At 35.6% G+C, this 16,844-nt stretch overlaps 2 protein-coding genes across 3 annotated transcripts in view; one reads left to right on the top strand and one right to left on the bottom strand.

Annotated features, from left to right (window-relative positions):
* MCPH1 (microcephalin 1) overlaps positions 1–16,844 on the top strand; it is a 126,241-nt gene that overhangs the window by 66,630 nt on the left and 42,767 nt on the right. The window lies entirely within an intron of this gene.
* Positions 1–16,844, bottom strand: part of ANGPT2 (angiopoietin 2) — a 42,020-nt gene that overhangs the window by 17,467 nt on the left and 7,709 nt on the right. Inside the window, exon 2 of one of the 2 annotated variants that reach the window (XM_058835527.1) lies at positions 1,763–1,918. The exons of the other annotated variant lie outside the window; for it this stretch is intronic. Coding sequence (XP_058691510.1) covers positions 1,763–1,918 — 156 coding nt within the window. The remainder of the gene's footprint in view (positions 1–1,762; positions 1,919–16,844) is intronic. 2 annotated transcript variants of the gene reach the window in all.

The following is a 16,844-nucleotide window of genomic DNA, read 5'->3' on the forward strand; positions in this document are numbered from 1 at the left end:
TTTTGTTATTATACCTTTCCCTCTGTTATGATAATTCTTATTTCATTACTGAAACTATTATGTTTGTGGCTCAAAGAATAAGTTGAATTGTTTTCCCCATCTGGTGTTGAAACTAAGTCTCTTACTCAATGAAATCTTGGCACAGTCCTGAAACCCTTTGGTAGTTCTCTCCTAGCTATTTTACTCAATCCCAAATTATATTTTGAAGTATTTATCATGTGAACTTTAGTCAATTCATTCTTTTCATTTAATATTACCTTTTTTCTATGTATGGTGTAAATGCATTTAGTTGCATCTTTAAATGAAGAATGCAGATATTAGGAAGCATGTAATATACCCTATGGTTTGTATTGCTTTACTTTGAGGCAAGTTTTCTAGAAATATTTTCTCATTGTTTTAGAATAGCTTTTTTTAATTCAAAAGAATCTGGCTTTCCTTGACAGGAAGAATTGATTACTCATGTCCTTCATGTTAAACAGTCATTCAGGACATGATTTCACACTTAAGTCTAATTGAAAACTATTGCCAAAAGTAAGTGTCCTTGAGAGAGCAATTGTTTGGTTAATTTCCTTATGTTGCTAATTAAGCCCTTAACCCAGTCACCAGTAATTTCAAGCAGAGAAGGAAAGTTACAGTGATGATTTTCTTCCTCTAAGCAGAAAATAATTGAGTAATTTCCATAAAGACATTACTGTGAATTAATAAATAAATTCTCTCAACATGTGCAAAATGTTAGGCTCCTGAATAATACAATTAAAGTTGAACTCAGTATGCCTATGAGCTATGCATTACCAGTTTATCAAAGAGTTCACAAAGTCTTGATTTAGGTTAAAAAATGTAATTTATTTCATTGGATGAATTCTACAGATAAGTAAAATGTCTAACAAGGATTTTAGACTTTGCGTACTTTTTATATTATACAAAATGTTATGTGCTGTATGATATATCCATTATTTGTTTTGGCAATCATAGATCTGCATCTTCCTACCATGTCTGCAAAACTACAAATGCATACCACTCTACATGGATTGGACTTGGCCTTCTACTAGTATCTGCATTCTGTTTAACACAATGTCTTTTTGTACTTACTGCTTTTCAAATAGAACCCATTTGTCTTTGTTCGAAGTTAAATGGACAAATGTACAGTAGACAAGTTTACTTCTGTGTGAATATACTTTTCTAGCAGTCTCCTAATTTATTTTTTATTAATCTCAGATTTGTTTAGGCATCCCTTTTTTAGCCATAACACAGTGCATTGTACTGGAAATGAACTGTTAATCCACTTAGTTATCTGTGAAAACGTTAATTAAAAAGACATAGCTCTCTTGATAAGTTAAAAAAATAAAAAAGGAAAGATTTGGTTTAAAAAAAGCAATTAAGCTGGTAAATGGAACAGACAGTTTGAAGAGACTCGTTTAGCTTAGATTAGTAATGAGAGGGTTGTATAAAGCACACTAGGACCCAACTGATGCCTGGATATAGTATAGTAGTTTTAAATACATTCTCTTTAAAGATTAATTTAACAATTGTCTTTCTCGACTTAAAATAATACTGTAATGAAAATCACTCAAATGACAACACTGGGCTTGAGATGGAACTATTCATTATCAACTATGAATGTTTCCTTAAGTTGGGTAGAATTTGGGTCATAATGATTGACTTCTAATTGTTCAACAGAAGTGTGTAACACTAAACAGTGTTAAATGAGTAGCTGTAGTATTTGGGAAGCAGAAGCATTTTGAGGTTGAAATTCATTACTTACTTGTGCTTCAACATCTGTTAATTTGCGGGTCTGTTCAGCTGTTTGATTTAGCAAGTTTGTGCCTATTTCAATCATTACTGCAGTCTGGTTCTGTACTGCAGTTTGCTGGATCTCTACCATTTCTTTCTTCATACTGTCTTGGATGTAATTCTCAAGCTACATGGGAAAGGAAAGAGAGAAGATAGTTGCATTCTTTAAATGTTGGAAAGGGGGTAGTACAGTAAGCCTCTTGGCAGCCTTGCTAAACAAATTTGGTCCTTGTCCTTGTCTGTTATGTATTTATGTTAAGTTTCTCAACGTTAAGCTTTGTGAGAGGAAGACCAAATGTGACAAGGAATGTGTAGCCACTCATTTTCTAAAGGCCGGAACAGAGATTTGCAGGAGTTAGGTGGTAGGCACAGTGATGAAAGTGCTTGCAGGCACTTGGAAGACTTTCTGCCCTAGTGCTCCCACCATTGTAACCATCAGAGGAGCTTCACCAGCTTTGGCAGCAATGGGAACTTTTTAGAAGATAAAAGTTTAGGAGTTTAGTCATCTTCCTGTATTTACACTTAACTGTTTTAAAAGCATTTTTCATCACATGACTAGAAGTCAGAGAAGAGGTCAGATGTCATTTAACACTGTTATGTGTACATTTTTATCAGAGAGAATTTCAAATAAAGACACAAAGCAGTAGAAAAAACTATAAATACTTTAAGTGCTTAATATTAAAGAATACAAAATTTGCTTAAAATACTAGACTGAAGTAATTTCTGTCTAAAATAATAAGGCTTTTTTAGTAATCATTTTATAACAGGGTACCCTGCTTTCAAGGAAAGTAAGGAGAAAATAAGTAGCAAGGAGAAAATTAAAGTAGCCTTTTGCATAATTCTTCTTTTCTACCTGTTTGGATTATGAAAAAGAGGTTTGTTTTTTCTTCACACTTCTTTATTTCTCAGTCAGTAATTGCAAATATTTCGTATTTCTTTGATGTATCATTGCTTATGTTTTAATTCATAAAAGTCCAGGCCACAAGACTTCATTTTTTTCCACTCACTGAGGAAATTTCTAGAATCAAACTTCTACTTCACTCCAACACTGTTCTATTAAGAGAATCATAATAAATCTTGAGCTTTGTGCTCTACCTACAAAGACGATACTAGCTAATAAAAAATAGTTTGTGTCATTAAGCACAAATGGTAATACATTACCAGTTCCTAATCTAAGTGAAATGGTAAGACAGGTTGATATCTTGATTGTTTTAAAAAATAATATTTTGATAGTCTTATGTTAATATTAATGATGGCTTGTAATAAGGAGACACCTTGAACTTTATTTTGTGGCTACTTTCCAGATCAGTGAGGAAAAAGCATCTTGTGTTTAATATTCTATAAGCCACTGTTCAGATATAACCATTCCACTTCCAACCAGCTAAAGATCGATGGGCAGATCTATCAGCTTTGAATATTTAAGGTTCCCCCTTTAAATATTACTTGAACAAGGGCTTTCTTGTTTTCTTACTTCACTTTTAATTTTTCTTACTTCACAGCTGCTTTTTGAAGCTGGCAAATTAAGAAAACTGGGTATATTAAGAAATCAAGACCTCTAAAACCGGCAGTATATTCTTACATTTGAAGTGACCATTATTTTTTGATGCCCAATGTGACCAAACTGTCAAAGCAGTATGTGTTTGTTCACTTCAGTGTCCCCATGCAGCTGGTGAGCTGCAATGCACAACAGGGATATTTCTGACCTGGCATCTACTGTTCTGCTCCATAAACATACTTCTCAAGTGTACCACAAAGACTTAAAACCAGTCTTTAGGCAGCCTTTACATGCTCTTTGCATAATGATCTTTTTGAATACTACAAGTAAGCATACAATCAACTGAGTTTTTGTATAATTTAACATGGGTATCTTCAATTGCCATCATACTATGGTAATTAGAGTTGTTCACTATTCACACGGTTGATTCTTAAGTGTTACCTTTTGCTCCAATCTCTTCCTCATATTCAAAAGCTTCTCCACCCAGACAGAAATCTAATTTGACCATACATGTTGGAATTTTTTTAATTATTTGGTGTCCTCTTTAGCTTTTTCTTTTAAGTTGCACAACGATAAGTGCCTTCTGAGTTGTAATAGTACGATATCTTTGGTCCTTGATCATTAGACTATGAGATGTCAGAGTATAGTGATAATTTATTTTAAAAAGCAATGCAAATTAGTACTTGTGCACCATAGTCAAAGGACTAAATTCTGAAAGACTGCAAAATTCTGAAGACTTATATAGATAAAAATAAGTAATTTTTCACTAAAGTAAGATGAAGACAGAGAACAACTAACAGACATCTGGAAATTAAATTATTTGAGTCCAACTTAACTTTAGCAACTGAATCTGAAAGATGGGACATCATTATAGATAATGTTGAAAAAAACTTAGCTCAAATGAAGCTCTGTTAAAAGACTATGAAGTGAGATCTCCAGAATGCATTTTATTTGTCTCAGTATCACAGTTAAGTATGGAAATACCTTTATCAAGATCAAGGAGATGGCTTCATCTGACAGACTCAATGCATTGAAAATATTGCATCATCTTTAATTTAGGAAAAAAGGCCAAAAATATAAAGGAAGACTGTAATAAATTGATCAGCAAAGAAAGATTGTTTATGAGCTTTGATTTTTTCATTAAATAATTGTGGACATTTAACCTCATTCTTCAAGGTTCTTTGTTCACCAAAGAGAGAGCAGAATGAGAATCTGAGCAAAGTAATTTCTACATACAGGATTACAGAACTGCATGACTTCTTTGAAATTGTTATCACTGAGTTATTCTGAAACACACTACTAGAAAATTAGTTAATTCTGGGCTTAAAGGTAAGGTAAACATTTTATGGTAAGCTTAGGCAATTTCCCAGTTCAAACACACAGATGTAAGGTTGCTCTGAATACTGTATGCAAAACCCGTGATTACGCTTTAAGGCATCTGGTGGTTCTGGTTGCCAGATTTCTATACCCCTTGCCACTGTACTTGTAACCTTGGAAAGCAGATTTGTTTGGACACACATATCTGCATTTTCATAATTTCTCTTATTTGAATGTCTGTAAGTGTTAGCATATGTCCAAGTATCTGATCTCTTTGAAATCATTTCTCATTTATGTGGCGATTTCTAAATCACTTAAGTATTCTCTTGACTCTAGTTTTAAGTTCGTCTTCACATCTGTTTTTCAACTTAAAAAATATTAAATATGTAATTTAGGGAATATGGTATCTGTGCTTACTTGAAAGCATGAAATGTGAACACCAAAAGGGATTTAAGATTTAAAGCCAGTTTCATCATCTGACTCATTTATTCTAATTTGGAGCAACATGAAGCATCAAAATTACAATGACCTATTAAGTGGCTTTGGAGCTTCTTGTGTTTTTTTTCCCTAAAAATCCTACAAAGCATGATTACATAAAACACTTCTCCTTTTTTCCTTCATATTCACTAATCCTCTTGCACTTCTGTATTATTCTCTGCATGTACACATCATAAAATCTCTTTTTCTGACCTGAACCAATATATGCACTGATCCCTCTCTGCTTATTTCCCCCCTCTCTCTTAATCATACAATGCAAAACTGCAGAAAGTAGCACTTTTTACCACTACAACATCCTAACTTTTTCTTAGTGGCTTACTTTAATCTTTCTTCAAAGAGGAATAAAAGAATGACTTTCATCCAAAATGCCCCACCATCTCCCACTGACCTTAATGACAGCAGAACATGTTCCCACTGCAAGGCCCAGCAAGCAAGGCCCTTGGGTTTTGCTGAGAGTGGTGGAAGAACTTTTTTAACAAGGGCTCCAATTCCCACAGCCACGGCTGAGCTACACTGACAACACTGAGGATTAGCAGCCATTTTGCAGGACTGCAGTTCTTTGTGGCACATTTCTTTGTAGAGTACTATTTATCAGCTCCTGCCAAGGAGCCTCCTTTCTTTGTGAGCAGTAGCACACTCAGAGTTTCTGAAGGGGGAAGAATAGCTTGGGTAAAAAAGAGGTTTAAAAGAGGGAAGGACACAGGAATGAATGCCTCAGTCCCCACCCATCAATCAGGAGGCTAGGTAGTTTGAACAGCATGTCTGTCTTCTTCACTATTTTGCTCAAATCTGGAAGGTGAAACAGGGATTATTTCCCAGATTTCTCCCTTGCCATAGTGCTAGCTATGGTTTCATCTCTTTAATTCAAATAATATTTGAATCATATTATAAGAATTGTGTTAACCATGATTACATTATTATTTTGAACAAAATAAATGTTAAAACATAATAGCTGACTGTTAGTGATGCATCTTCTTTCAGAAAGTTTGCTTTTAAGGAAGTCAATCAATGAATCCTATCTTAAAGATAATACAAGGGAGAGGGACTATTTGAAAGAAGGAATAGTTAGTTGGCAGTATCTAAGTGACTCTTCCTGGGATTTTTTATTAAACATTCTATCGCTTGTGTGAGAATTTGGCTGGCATGTATCCTTGAGCAAAGTAAATATAAAAATGAAAGCACAGATGGGAAAAAACATGTCTCAAAATATGCTTAAATTGCAAAAACAGCTGGGAAAATCAAAATAGTTTCATAGTTAAGATTTGTTATAGAGTTATAGTGATGCATTTTTGAAGAGTAAAAATTCTCTAAGGTCATCACTTTTTGGGCTGCATCATGCTTTATTACTTCAAATCATATAAAATCATAAAATTTGGCGAAAATACTTCAGCTAAGTTGCCAAAAAAACAAGGACAGGTCAATAATATTGGAGCACATTCCAACACATTGCTTTTATAGCCAAGGCTTTTTTTTAAACAAGCTTTAAACTGGCAAGAAAGACAACATGTAGAGTATGCACTAAAAGAAGTACGTTTTCTAACCATTGGTAGAGATAGTATTAATCCATTATGAAGGTTATCAATACTCAGTCAAATGAAAAGCCTTTCTGGTTGTACAGTTTTGTCCATATTATAGAATTTTTCAAAGAATCAGCAACTTATTTGTGCATTTTATAGACTTTTGACTTACCATTTTTTTCCATTTTAAGTTATGAATGAAGTCTTGCATTTTTTCTTTGCTGCCAAATGTTTAATCTATACTAATTAAACAGTCATGTTCCTGGCAGCATTTATGCTCCAAGAATACATATATCCCTCCTTTGCCAAATGCTACTCCATATAAATAGTACAAATAGAACTGGATGCTTGTTCTATTTTGTAGAATTTGTCAGTTATTGGAGCAGGCTTTCCAGATAAAGTTTGGTGATTTTCTTAATGTTTATAGTCTGATTCTGTCAACTCTAACATTCATTTTCAGCAAGAGGTAATGTTAATTATGAGTTTCTATATGGTGCTGTGTCCTGTGTGAACAGGTGGTGTTACATTGCATATTGCATGCTTAGTCATCTAATATAGATACAGAGAAAACTGCAGGGCTAGTGACATATATGTAGTGATTTTCCTCTAACTTTTGTTTTGGTTTTACAAAAGTGGGATAGATCCAGTAGAAAACCTAGCATTTACAGCTAGGCACCTTTTAAATATGCATTGAAGTTACAGAGTTTGGCATATTGTAGAATATGTATGATTGTAGAATATCCTAGGCAGTAAGGAGTTGTTATGTCTCAAATGCTGATGGCTATTCAAGTGGGCAAGTAAGAACAGGATGTGGCTAGGAAGAGGGCCTGTCAGATAGTAGGGCAGCACCTTTCTGGAACCCACTTCCCTGTTCTGGTCTATGGTGACATAAAGGACAGCAGATGGGCAGAAGTGGGGTCAAGAATCAGGCATGAACTGTCAACTGAAGGTCAGTCCAGTAGAGGGGCATCAAGACTATCAAAAGACCCTCAAAGACCCTCAACTCATTTCCAGAAAGGTCCAGAAGAATGGACTGCGCCTGCTCACTTATTTACATGAAGTGAGAAACCTAATCACAGGAGAGGGAAATTTACCTATAAAATGGTACCCCTACAAAGCTCAGGTGGCACCACCAGGACCTTGGACACCCTGTTGGTTGGATCAGGGCTGGACCCAGAACTGGTGATCCCCTTTTCTCTTCTATCTCATTTCTCCTTATAAGGGCAAACATATTTGTGTGCCAAATGTGTCGCCCATTAATAAAACACTCTGTTTTTCTTTTGGACACTTTTGGCTTAGCCACTCCTCTTTGACCAAAGGCATTGAGGAATTTTGGGTGCTCCCTTCCACGGGAGAATGACATGTGGCATATATTAAGCTGTCAAAAGCTTTGAGTTATGATTCTCACATCCTTAATAAAAATGTCATGTGCTTTATTCAAAACTTATCTTCGCAAATTTAAACTACTTGAGTTTAATCTTCCAGTACCTGTAGTCATCATCCTGGTGTTTCATTCACCAAGATGTTCATTATACACAGAAAAGCGAGCAAGATGGAAAATGTACTTAAGCATCCATAATCAGATTTGCTTAGTTTAAGTAACAGGGCAAAATAAGAAATCTGCTGAGTCTCAGTTCCTTTGGGAATACTTTTTCAGAATATAGATGAGACCTTCCTGCTTCTTGTACTCCGTATGTCTTGAGGTATCTTTAACCTAGTAACGCTTTGTCTTAGCTGCCCTGCCCTTTTTGCAAAGTGGCAGTGTTCTTTGGATTGTGGCCACATCTGATTTCTTCATGAGTCATCTGAAGTAGAATTTAGCCCATGATTTGGATTTTTTCTTTTTCTTTTTTTTTTTTTTTTTTAATGCTGTGTCAATATGCAGTTTTCTGATTGTAAAAGGTTATCCTTATATGCCACAAAATCCTTAAATTTCTCATTCACGGATACATTTTTTAATATAAAGACAAAAATACAGTTTTTTTCAAAGACTATTTTAACAGACGTAATTTTCAATTAAAATGCTAAATAATTAAATTGTTTATTTGTAGTGTAATTGAAGTCTGAATATTAGGAGGGTTTTCTTGGTATGAGCCACCTTGGATCCTACTGGATATGGATAACAGTGAAATATAGTATACTCTTTAAAAAAGAGGAAAACACTGCCTCAATTTCATTATATCAGTTCATGTAGGAAACATGTAATATTTCACCGATATATATATGCTACACATGCTCCTTAATGTGCATGTATGTAACCATATTGACAGGTACTCCATGTTTGCTTGTATTTCCACATCATATTGGAATCAGCATGCACTGATGTTATGAAAGCAAAATATTGTCAAAATTGCAATTTTGCAGAAAATTTGGTTCTCTTTAAAATAGCTTTTCATACTTATTTTCAGTCTGTCCATGTTGTTACTGCTTAAAGTCAGAATGGAAATAGAATACTACCCTTTCCAAGAGTCATTTATCTTGACAGACCTAAGGGAACACATTTTTAATGGCATTGCATCAATCCCCATCAATCAGACCTTAAGCTAGTTTAAATCAGCTTTTAATAAAATAATTAATTTCTCCATGTTTTCTGGAAGTAAGTTATCAATTTTAGGAGCTTACAACTTTTGGAAAAAGATTAGTACACTGCAGAAATAAAATGCAAGCATGTCTGAAAAAGACATTTAAAATTGCCTTTTTTGTTGGTTTTTTTCCCCCCTAGAGCAGCAAGTCTCAATGGACTATGAGTTGTTTCTCAAGGGAGGGGAAAAAAATCTTTTGGGAATGTATATGGGAATGCTTGAGATGTCTCTACGCTATTAGATTCTTACATGCCCCATCAAACATGTCTGCCTGTCCAGACCTCCAGCTAAGATTTTTCTCTTATCTCATTTTTCTGACAGCAAACAAAAGGTGAAAGTAACATCATAAATGAATACTATCTGGAAGTGAGCTGTGATTTACTGGAAAATATTCAAGCTAAAATTGTGTAATAAAATACAAAAGGTTTAAATGCCAACTCTTAAAATAGTAGACACAGACATTAAAATAAATTATATACAGATGGTTCTGGTAGGGACACTTGTTCACTAAATGAAAGCTTACCAGCTTATTCTCTTGTCTGATTGCATTACATTTAGAGGAAACACTTTTAATGCTTCTTACACTTTTATAATTTACACTTGCTAGCAGAAGAAAAAATATTCCCCTCCCTCATTTAATGGCAAAATTCTACTTAAACATAAACTAAATTTTGGTTAATATAACATGAAACAAAATGTAAGAAATGTCTTCATTTTCTATGAAAATATTTATTAAAAATTACTTTCAATCTGTGCTCTTGAATGGAAGTATTTCATACCTAGTTCTAAAAGTTATTACAGCATGATTTTGCTTTCTCCTGTATGTTTTGAGCTACCTATGAATGTTGCAATCCAAGTGACGATGTAGAAAAGGCAAAGGAATACATAGGAAAAGGGAAGAGACTTTGACAGCTGAAACACTCCCAAAGGCAGCCATAGAGTTGAGCTCCCACTATTCCAGACACTGAGCTTATTTAGTACATGTAATACTACACTACTGCTTTCCTACCTACACATGTGTTCTGTCATTTGGAGGATGACGTGGGTTCTTTGTATATACAATGCACATACTTTCTATGGTGCATTTCTGGGCAGTTGTATATTAAATTGCAAATGAAAAATACTCTTTTCAAAAAAACGCTGTTAATGGAAACTAAATAGCTAACTTGACAAACCTCTTAACAGTGTGAGTTTCTTTATACGTAAGTAAATCATTTTGAAAAAAACAAAATTTAACAAGATTATCTTCAAAATTAAAATCAATTATTTGGTGATTACCCATACTCGTTAATAGTTAAGGCTATTCATTAAGGCAATCATTTAAGATTCTGAATCACCATTTTTCTGGATCATAGCTAAGTGGTATTTCTCTTAAAAATCAGGGGAGGAATTCATAAAGTTCCCATTAGTCTAAAAATAAAGAATAAATAAATAAATAGTGTGAGTCATGAATGGCATTTTGCCAAAGTTCAGTAGCACTGAAGCCAGGAAGACAAGAAGCCAGTGATGCTTCTGCCATTCACTGAAATGCATGTAAATATTTTTCGTTATATGCAACAAGCCATCAGTACTCAAAATGAGGATTCCATATTTATAAACAGTGTAGGAAATACTGCTAATCAATATTTGAATTTAAAATACTAGGTTATGGCATTGGGCTATAATTTAACAAATTGAATATTCAAACTTTTTGGAAACAAACCTACACGTTTTCAATCGGATTTTGCATGCTACCATCAGGGAATCAGGACTTTACCAGACCACTGTAAGAACGAGATTCTGCCTACAAAGATGACATCTGAATAAACACTTGCTATCCCAGATCTCAATAATCCTTTCCATTTGTGTATTTTTTCCATTCCACTGAGTAATAGGCAGCTGAAATTAACTTACTATCAGATATGCTGATGACATTTTTCATAAAAAACATTGTCTGTGTAGCCTCATATACTTTAAAAAATATTTAGCAAATGTATCAGTCACATTTACAGCCATTTATCTTTTTTATCTCAACTTACAATATCAAGTGTTTTTTTAAGAACTCCTCTTTCAACAGGACCGTCTATTTTAGAGAATAGCTCATGATGTGGTAAAGCAAATCAGAGTCCAAGTTTCTGATGAATATGAAGCAAATTCCACTTTTCAGAACATGTTACTGGGGAAATGAGAAAGAGCTAGGTTACAGTTCCTTCTCAGCATTGCTTTCTAGGGAAGCAGTCATCTTGCATTCCATTTCCAACCAGAAGGAAGAATGATTTGGAGTTCAAGGATCAAACTAGTTAGGAAGCTATGGTACACAATTAGTCCCTTTTGTGAGCTATAAAACTGGATGTCTCCAGTTTCAAAGCCGTCTTTACTGAGCATCTTTCAGCAGGACAAAAATGAGATTCTTTTTTAAGTTCACAGGTTAAGGAAACTGAAAGTATTTTCAGTAGTTCTTAAGCCTTGCAACACACTGGCATCTAATTATAATTTGTTGAGCTTTAATGAGATATTTTTCTTGTAGAATCCTCAATGATGCTACCAAGTGACAACCAGTCATTTTTCGCTGAAGGCCCAACATATTTTGAATGCCCAAGAATTTGGAGAAGCACATGTCAGCTGCTGATTTCAGTTTTGAGGAACTGAATTTCTTTACTAAACCCATTCACTGATTTTGGAGAAGGGAAAATAAATTTTTGCTCAGTACTGTAGCTCTTTTTCTAAGATACACTGCATGTTTCTCACTACTGTTTCCATTGATAATATGCTAGATGGACTGGGGAGGTGGGATGTCTGGAGAACTGCTACATTTTCATCCCCAGCTTGAAAATTCTTCACTTGCTGGACCAAACCTGTCAGAGAACTTCCCAAAGGTTTCCAAAACACTGTGTGGGGGAAGCAGGACCTGAAAACCAAATTACCCTTAAATATGACTACAGAACGCACTAAAGGCTGCCTTAAAAAAAAGAAGCTCAGGTGGTCACCTCTGCTTAGTTAAAAAAATTAACAATCTTATATGTTCTTGTCAAATACTACTTATTTATTTCCCTTTACTGTTCCATTAGCCCAGTTAAGAAGTCTTTAGTGCAAAAGCTTCTGAGGAATTCTATGCTTGAAAGATAAAACAGGAAGCTAACGTGTTAGAAGTGGACAAACACGAATATTTGGAAGCAAGAGCAGAACATATAGGCAGCATATTGCAGAAACAGAATGTAGTGTGTGATGCAGAAAAAAAAAATTAAATTATGTAATCCTGATTTAAAATACTTTTTTTTTTTTTTTTTTTTTTTTGTCTCAATAGCTGGAATTATCCATCTAAAAGCAGGCAATTTAGGTTTTTGGAACAGAAAAGGGTAGACAGGTCTTTCCATCCATTGCTTCCAAAATTTCCTCTGTCTCTGGTACCCCCTGACTACTCAGGTGGTGATGGCAAGTCACCTCTTGAGCTGAGCTCCAGTCAGTGCTCCTGAAAGCTTGACACCAGGCCAGTTGGTACCCTTCTAGAAAGACCAGAAGGCAGATCCTCTCAAAACAAATGATGCCATTGGCATTAACCATAAGAGAAGAGAAACTCTCAGAAAAAAAAATATCTGAGAACCACAGCTATACATTATAGGATGGGTATTTTATGAAAGGATACTGTTCCCTGTCTGTCGAGATCTGAGAAGAACCACTGAAGAGGGAGACTTTTAGACATGCATTCCAGAAACTCTCTTGGATGTAAAACTGCTGTCAAGTTGAGTACACTAAGCACATTAGCAGTGGAGAAAGTACAATGACATCAATACTATATGCACCTAGCCAGAAAAGAAAGCTATCTGTGTGCTATTAGATTTGAGAGGTGGGCCCATGCAAACATCAGAAATTTCTGTAAGGCCAAGTGCAAGATCCTGAACATGGCTCCAGGAAATCCCAAGCATAAGCACAGACTGAGTGGTGAAGGGATTGAAAGCAGCCCTCCCAAGAAGGACTTGGGGGTGCTAGTGGATGAGAGGCTTAGCATGCTCCAGCAATGTGTTCTCACAGCCCAGAAAGTAAATGGTGTCCTGGGCTGCATCCAAAGCAGCGTGGCCAGCAGGGCAAGGGATGGGATTCTGCCCCTCTGCTCTGCTGTGGTGAGACCCCAGCTAGACCACTCCTGCATCCAGCTCTGGGTCCTGCAGCATTAGAAGGGATTTGAATGTGTCCAGAGGAAGACCACAAAGATGATCCTGTGGTTGAAGCACCTCTTCTATGAGGACAGATTGAGAGAGTTGGGATTTTTCAGTCTAGAGAAGAGGTTTTCAGGGACCACAGAGCAGCTTTCCAGTACCTAAAGGAGGCTTACAAGAAAGCTGGAGAGGGACTTTTTCACATAACCATGTGTAGTGACAGGACAAGAGGGAATGACCATAAACTGATGAAGGGTAGATTTAGATTAGATATTAGGAAGAAATTCTTTACAGTGAGGGTGGTGAGGCACTGGCACAGGTTTCCCAGAGAAGTTATGGACATCTCTCCATCTCTGGAAGTGTTCAACCCCAGGCTGCATGGTGCTCTGAGTAACCTGGTCTAGTGGAAAGTGACCCTGCCTACAGCAGAGTACTTGAAACTAGGTAACCTTATAGGTCCTTTCCAACCCAAAGCATTCTGTGATTCTGTGAATACTCAGGGAAGTTTGCATAGAAGGTTAAAAACAAATTTAGCTATACGGACAAAAGAATCCAGAACAGAGAATTCTGAATGAGAAAGATTGTAGAGGAAAGGGACAGCCGGGAAGCTGCATAACTTTAAATGAAGGAAAGAAATAAAGGAAATGAATCTGCGTGAGCAGAATTTAAAAGTGGATGTGGATAGGAATAGGAATTTTTAATGTCAGTAAGCTGCAAAAGGGAACTGGAAGGCTGATCTTAAAGCCAGCTGAGGGAATGAATTCTCTGGTTTGCTTGAAGTTTACAAAACATTGTGCAGTTGGAAGAAAATTCACTGAGGAAAATGGTGAGTGCAAAGGACTTGACTGGATGAGACTCTCGGGAGATATTACTCCCACATGGACTAGAGAGAGACAAGAAAAGGAAAATGTTTATTTCCTCATGATGAAAATTATTACTTTTTTTTCTATTCCAGTAGCATCCTTACTTAGAGGCAGTCCACATGAATTAAGCCTTAAAGCTCATGTCTGATTTACTGGTCTACTCCATTATCAACTTCAAATACTTTTTCAGTATTGTTTTATTAATATTTTATTAGTGAAACTAAGTATTTTTAGTTTTACTAAGAAGTCAGTGGGAATTTTTCTACTTGTTTGGAGCACAGCTAAGATTTTGTATGCTGTCCTCAGAGCCTTTTTAAAATAATAAAGTTTACCATAACAAAGAAACTGAACTCAAGACATGGCTAAATTTTTTCTAGATTCTAGTCAAATAAACTTACATGTCAGGGGAAAAAACTAGGGTATTTTCAACTATATATTTAAACTTTGTTGCCTAGCTGGTAAACGGTAGTTGTCAGAATCCTTGTTTGTATGTGCTAAGATTTCAATGGGGTCAGATTGTTTATATTTGTTGCATTTTATACTCTTTCTGAGGGCTAGGTTATTAGTCAAGAGGCTTACTTTCTAGTTATTTGAACTTTGTTTCATCATGTCAGAGTAGTTTCCAAAAACATTCCCAGTAAGGCTCCAGTAGCAGTTACAATAGGGTTTTTTAATTTACTATTACTTTATAGGCAAACATTATATCTTTCAGAAAATCTGGCATCAGGATGACAGCTTAACATAAGTGAAAATACAGGGATAGTTAATATGGTCAAAGTTCAGACCTCATGCAAGGAAGCTTAAGGGTATTTTCAAGTCAATTCCTTAGAAGCAGTAAAACACAAGATTTTTGTATTTTTTCCTTATTCATTTAAGCTGTCTTTTGCCTGCTTTATCAGTTTTTTTAAGTTGTACAAAGAAACTGGAAACTCATGTTTCATTTAAATAGTTGAATTACCCTATTTGTAAAATATCGTTCTGAAAAGAAAAACAAAAATATGGAATTTTTTTCATTAGGTCTTCACTGGCAAATCTTCTTGAGTAAGAAAACTGTCTGACTAGACAGGGTATCTGTTAACGCAAACTAAAGTATGGCAAGTGTGTTTTCCATTACTATTTGTAATAGTGTATTTTAGTCTTGATATGAAGCTTTTTTGTGTTTGAATGTTAAGACTGCACAGCTGAGATTGTTAGTTGACAGCTGATACGCTGGAAAACTTAGGCTATTGCTTCTTGACTGAATGGCACATTCTCCTTAAGGTGCCAGTTTATATTTCATTCTGAAACTGTAGGTTTGAACTAGTATCATGCGTAGTTACACCTTGTAAATGGAAAATGAGGAAAATTGTTCCATAGAACATAATGTAGTTCATGGGAAAAGACCTAAAGCAAGTATATAAAGTGTCATAACATGATGTCTACATCAAGTTCTGTCAAGGAAGACAAAACTAAAATGATTTTAGGTGCCAGGGATCAAAATTAAACCTCTCAGGTACCTCTGTCTAAGTCTGTACATCAGGTCACACGATGAGCAGCAGCCCTGCGGCACACAGATGTCACATCACGTGTTGGGGAGCTGCCATGGGGGCTATGGCTATTGCCCAGGAAATGTCCTTTCCACTTAGCTGGGTGTCTCCCCATTCCCACACCCTGACAGAATGGAACAAAGAGGCTTTTTCCTTCCAGGATCACGCACATCAGGTGCAGGCCTGAACCAAAAAGCAAGCATAGCGATGAAGCTGATACCATGAGTGCAGGAGGTGAATGACTCCTAGTGCCTGCAGTGAGAGAGTGAACAGGTCTGCAGAGCCGTTGTTCAGACAGGGCTTAAGATACTGCTCAATCATTTTGATACTAGAGACTTTCCAAAGATCCTACTATTTTTAAATTGATACAGTTATTTTCTCCAAAGATGAGAACTTTTAGGTTTTCTCCCTGTCAAAAAGTTCTTTTAAGTGGAGCGATAAAGATCAAACGTTTGCTCAGTGTGTTTTCCTGTGATTTTAACAAACAGTTTATTCAAATAACATACTAAAACTTTGCTTCTGAAGTACACAACTTATGGCAATTGTGTGAGTGATTATGCTGTACCACACTGGAATGCTCTAATACGATAGTTTTGATTTCATACTGAATTACTCTGGCCCTCATCAATGCTTTAGTACAGATATTGAAATGCACATAGCTAGTTTCAGTCTCTTATATTTATTAAAAGGTATTACACAGTCTAACACTTTAATGCCCTTTAAAAGAATTTCAGTTGCTAATATTGAGAGAGCAGTAGGCTCTCTTTTCCCCTTTCTGGAAACAATAAGCTCTCAGTTGTACTACCACAACACTGATTTTAATATCTGAGCAAAATCAATGATATAAATTTGATATGTTGTTTCCTAGAGATAAAGAAACTCTGTATAGCTGTGGTTTTTATTTTAAAACTCTATCATGATGCTTGAGACCTGAATACTAGCACAAAACTAAAAATATAACTTTTTCCCTACGTTATTAAAGGGAGTTTGAGCAAAGCTATGACACTTAGATACTGTTTGGTTTTAACAAGAAATCTCCAGAGACAGCTGAATTGGAAAAAAAGGTGCTGTTATCTAAGAATTCTGAAGTATTTGCTCATCTAGAGAGGAAAATGTTTCCTT

This window comes from Poecile atricapillus, chromosome 3, assembly GCF_030490865.1.
Source record: "Poecile atricapillus isolate bPoeAtr1 chromosome 3, bPoeAtr1.hap1, whole genome shotgun sequence".
Classification (NCBI taxonomy): Eukaryota; Metazoa; Chordata; class Aves; order Passeriformes; family Paridae; genus Poecile; species Poecile atricapillus.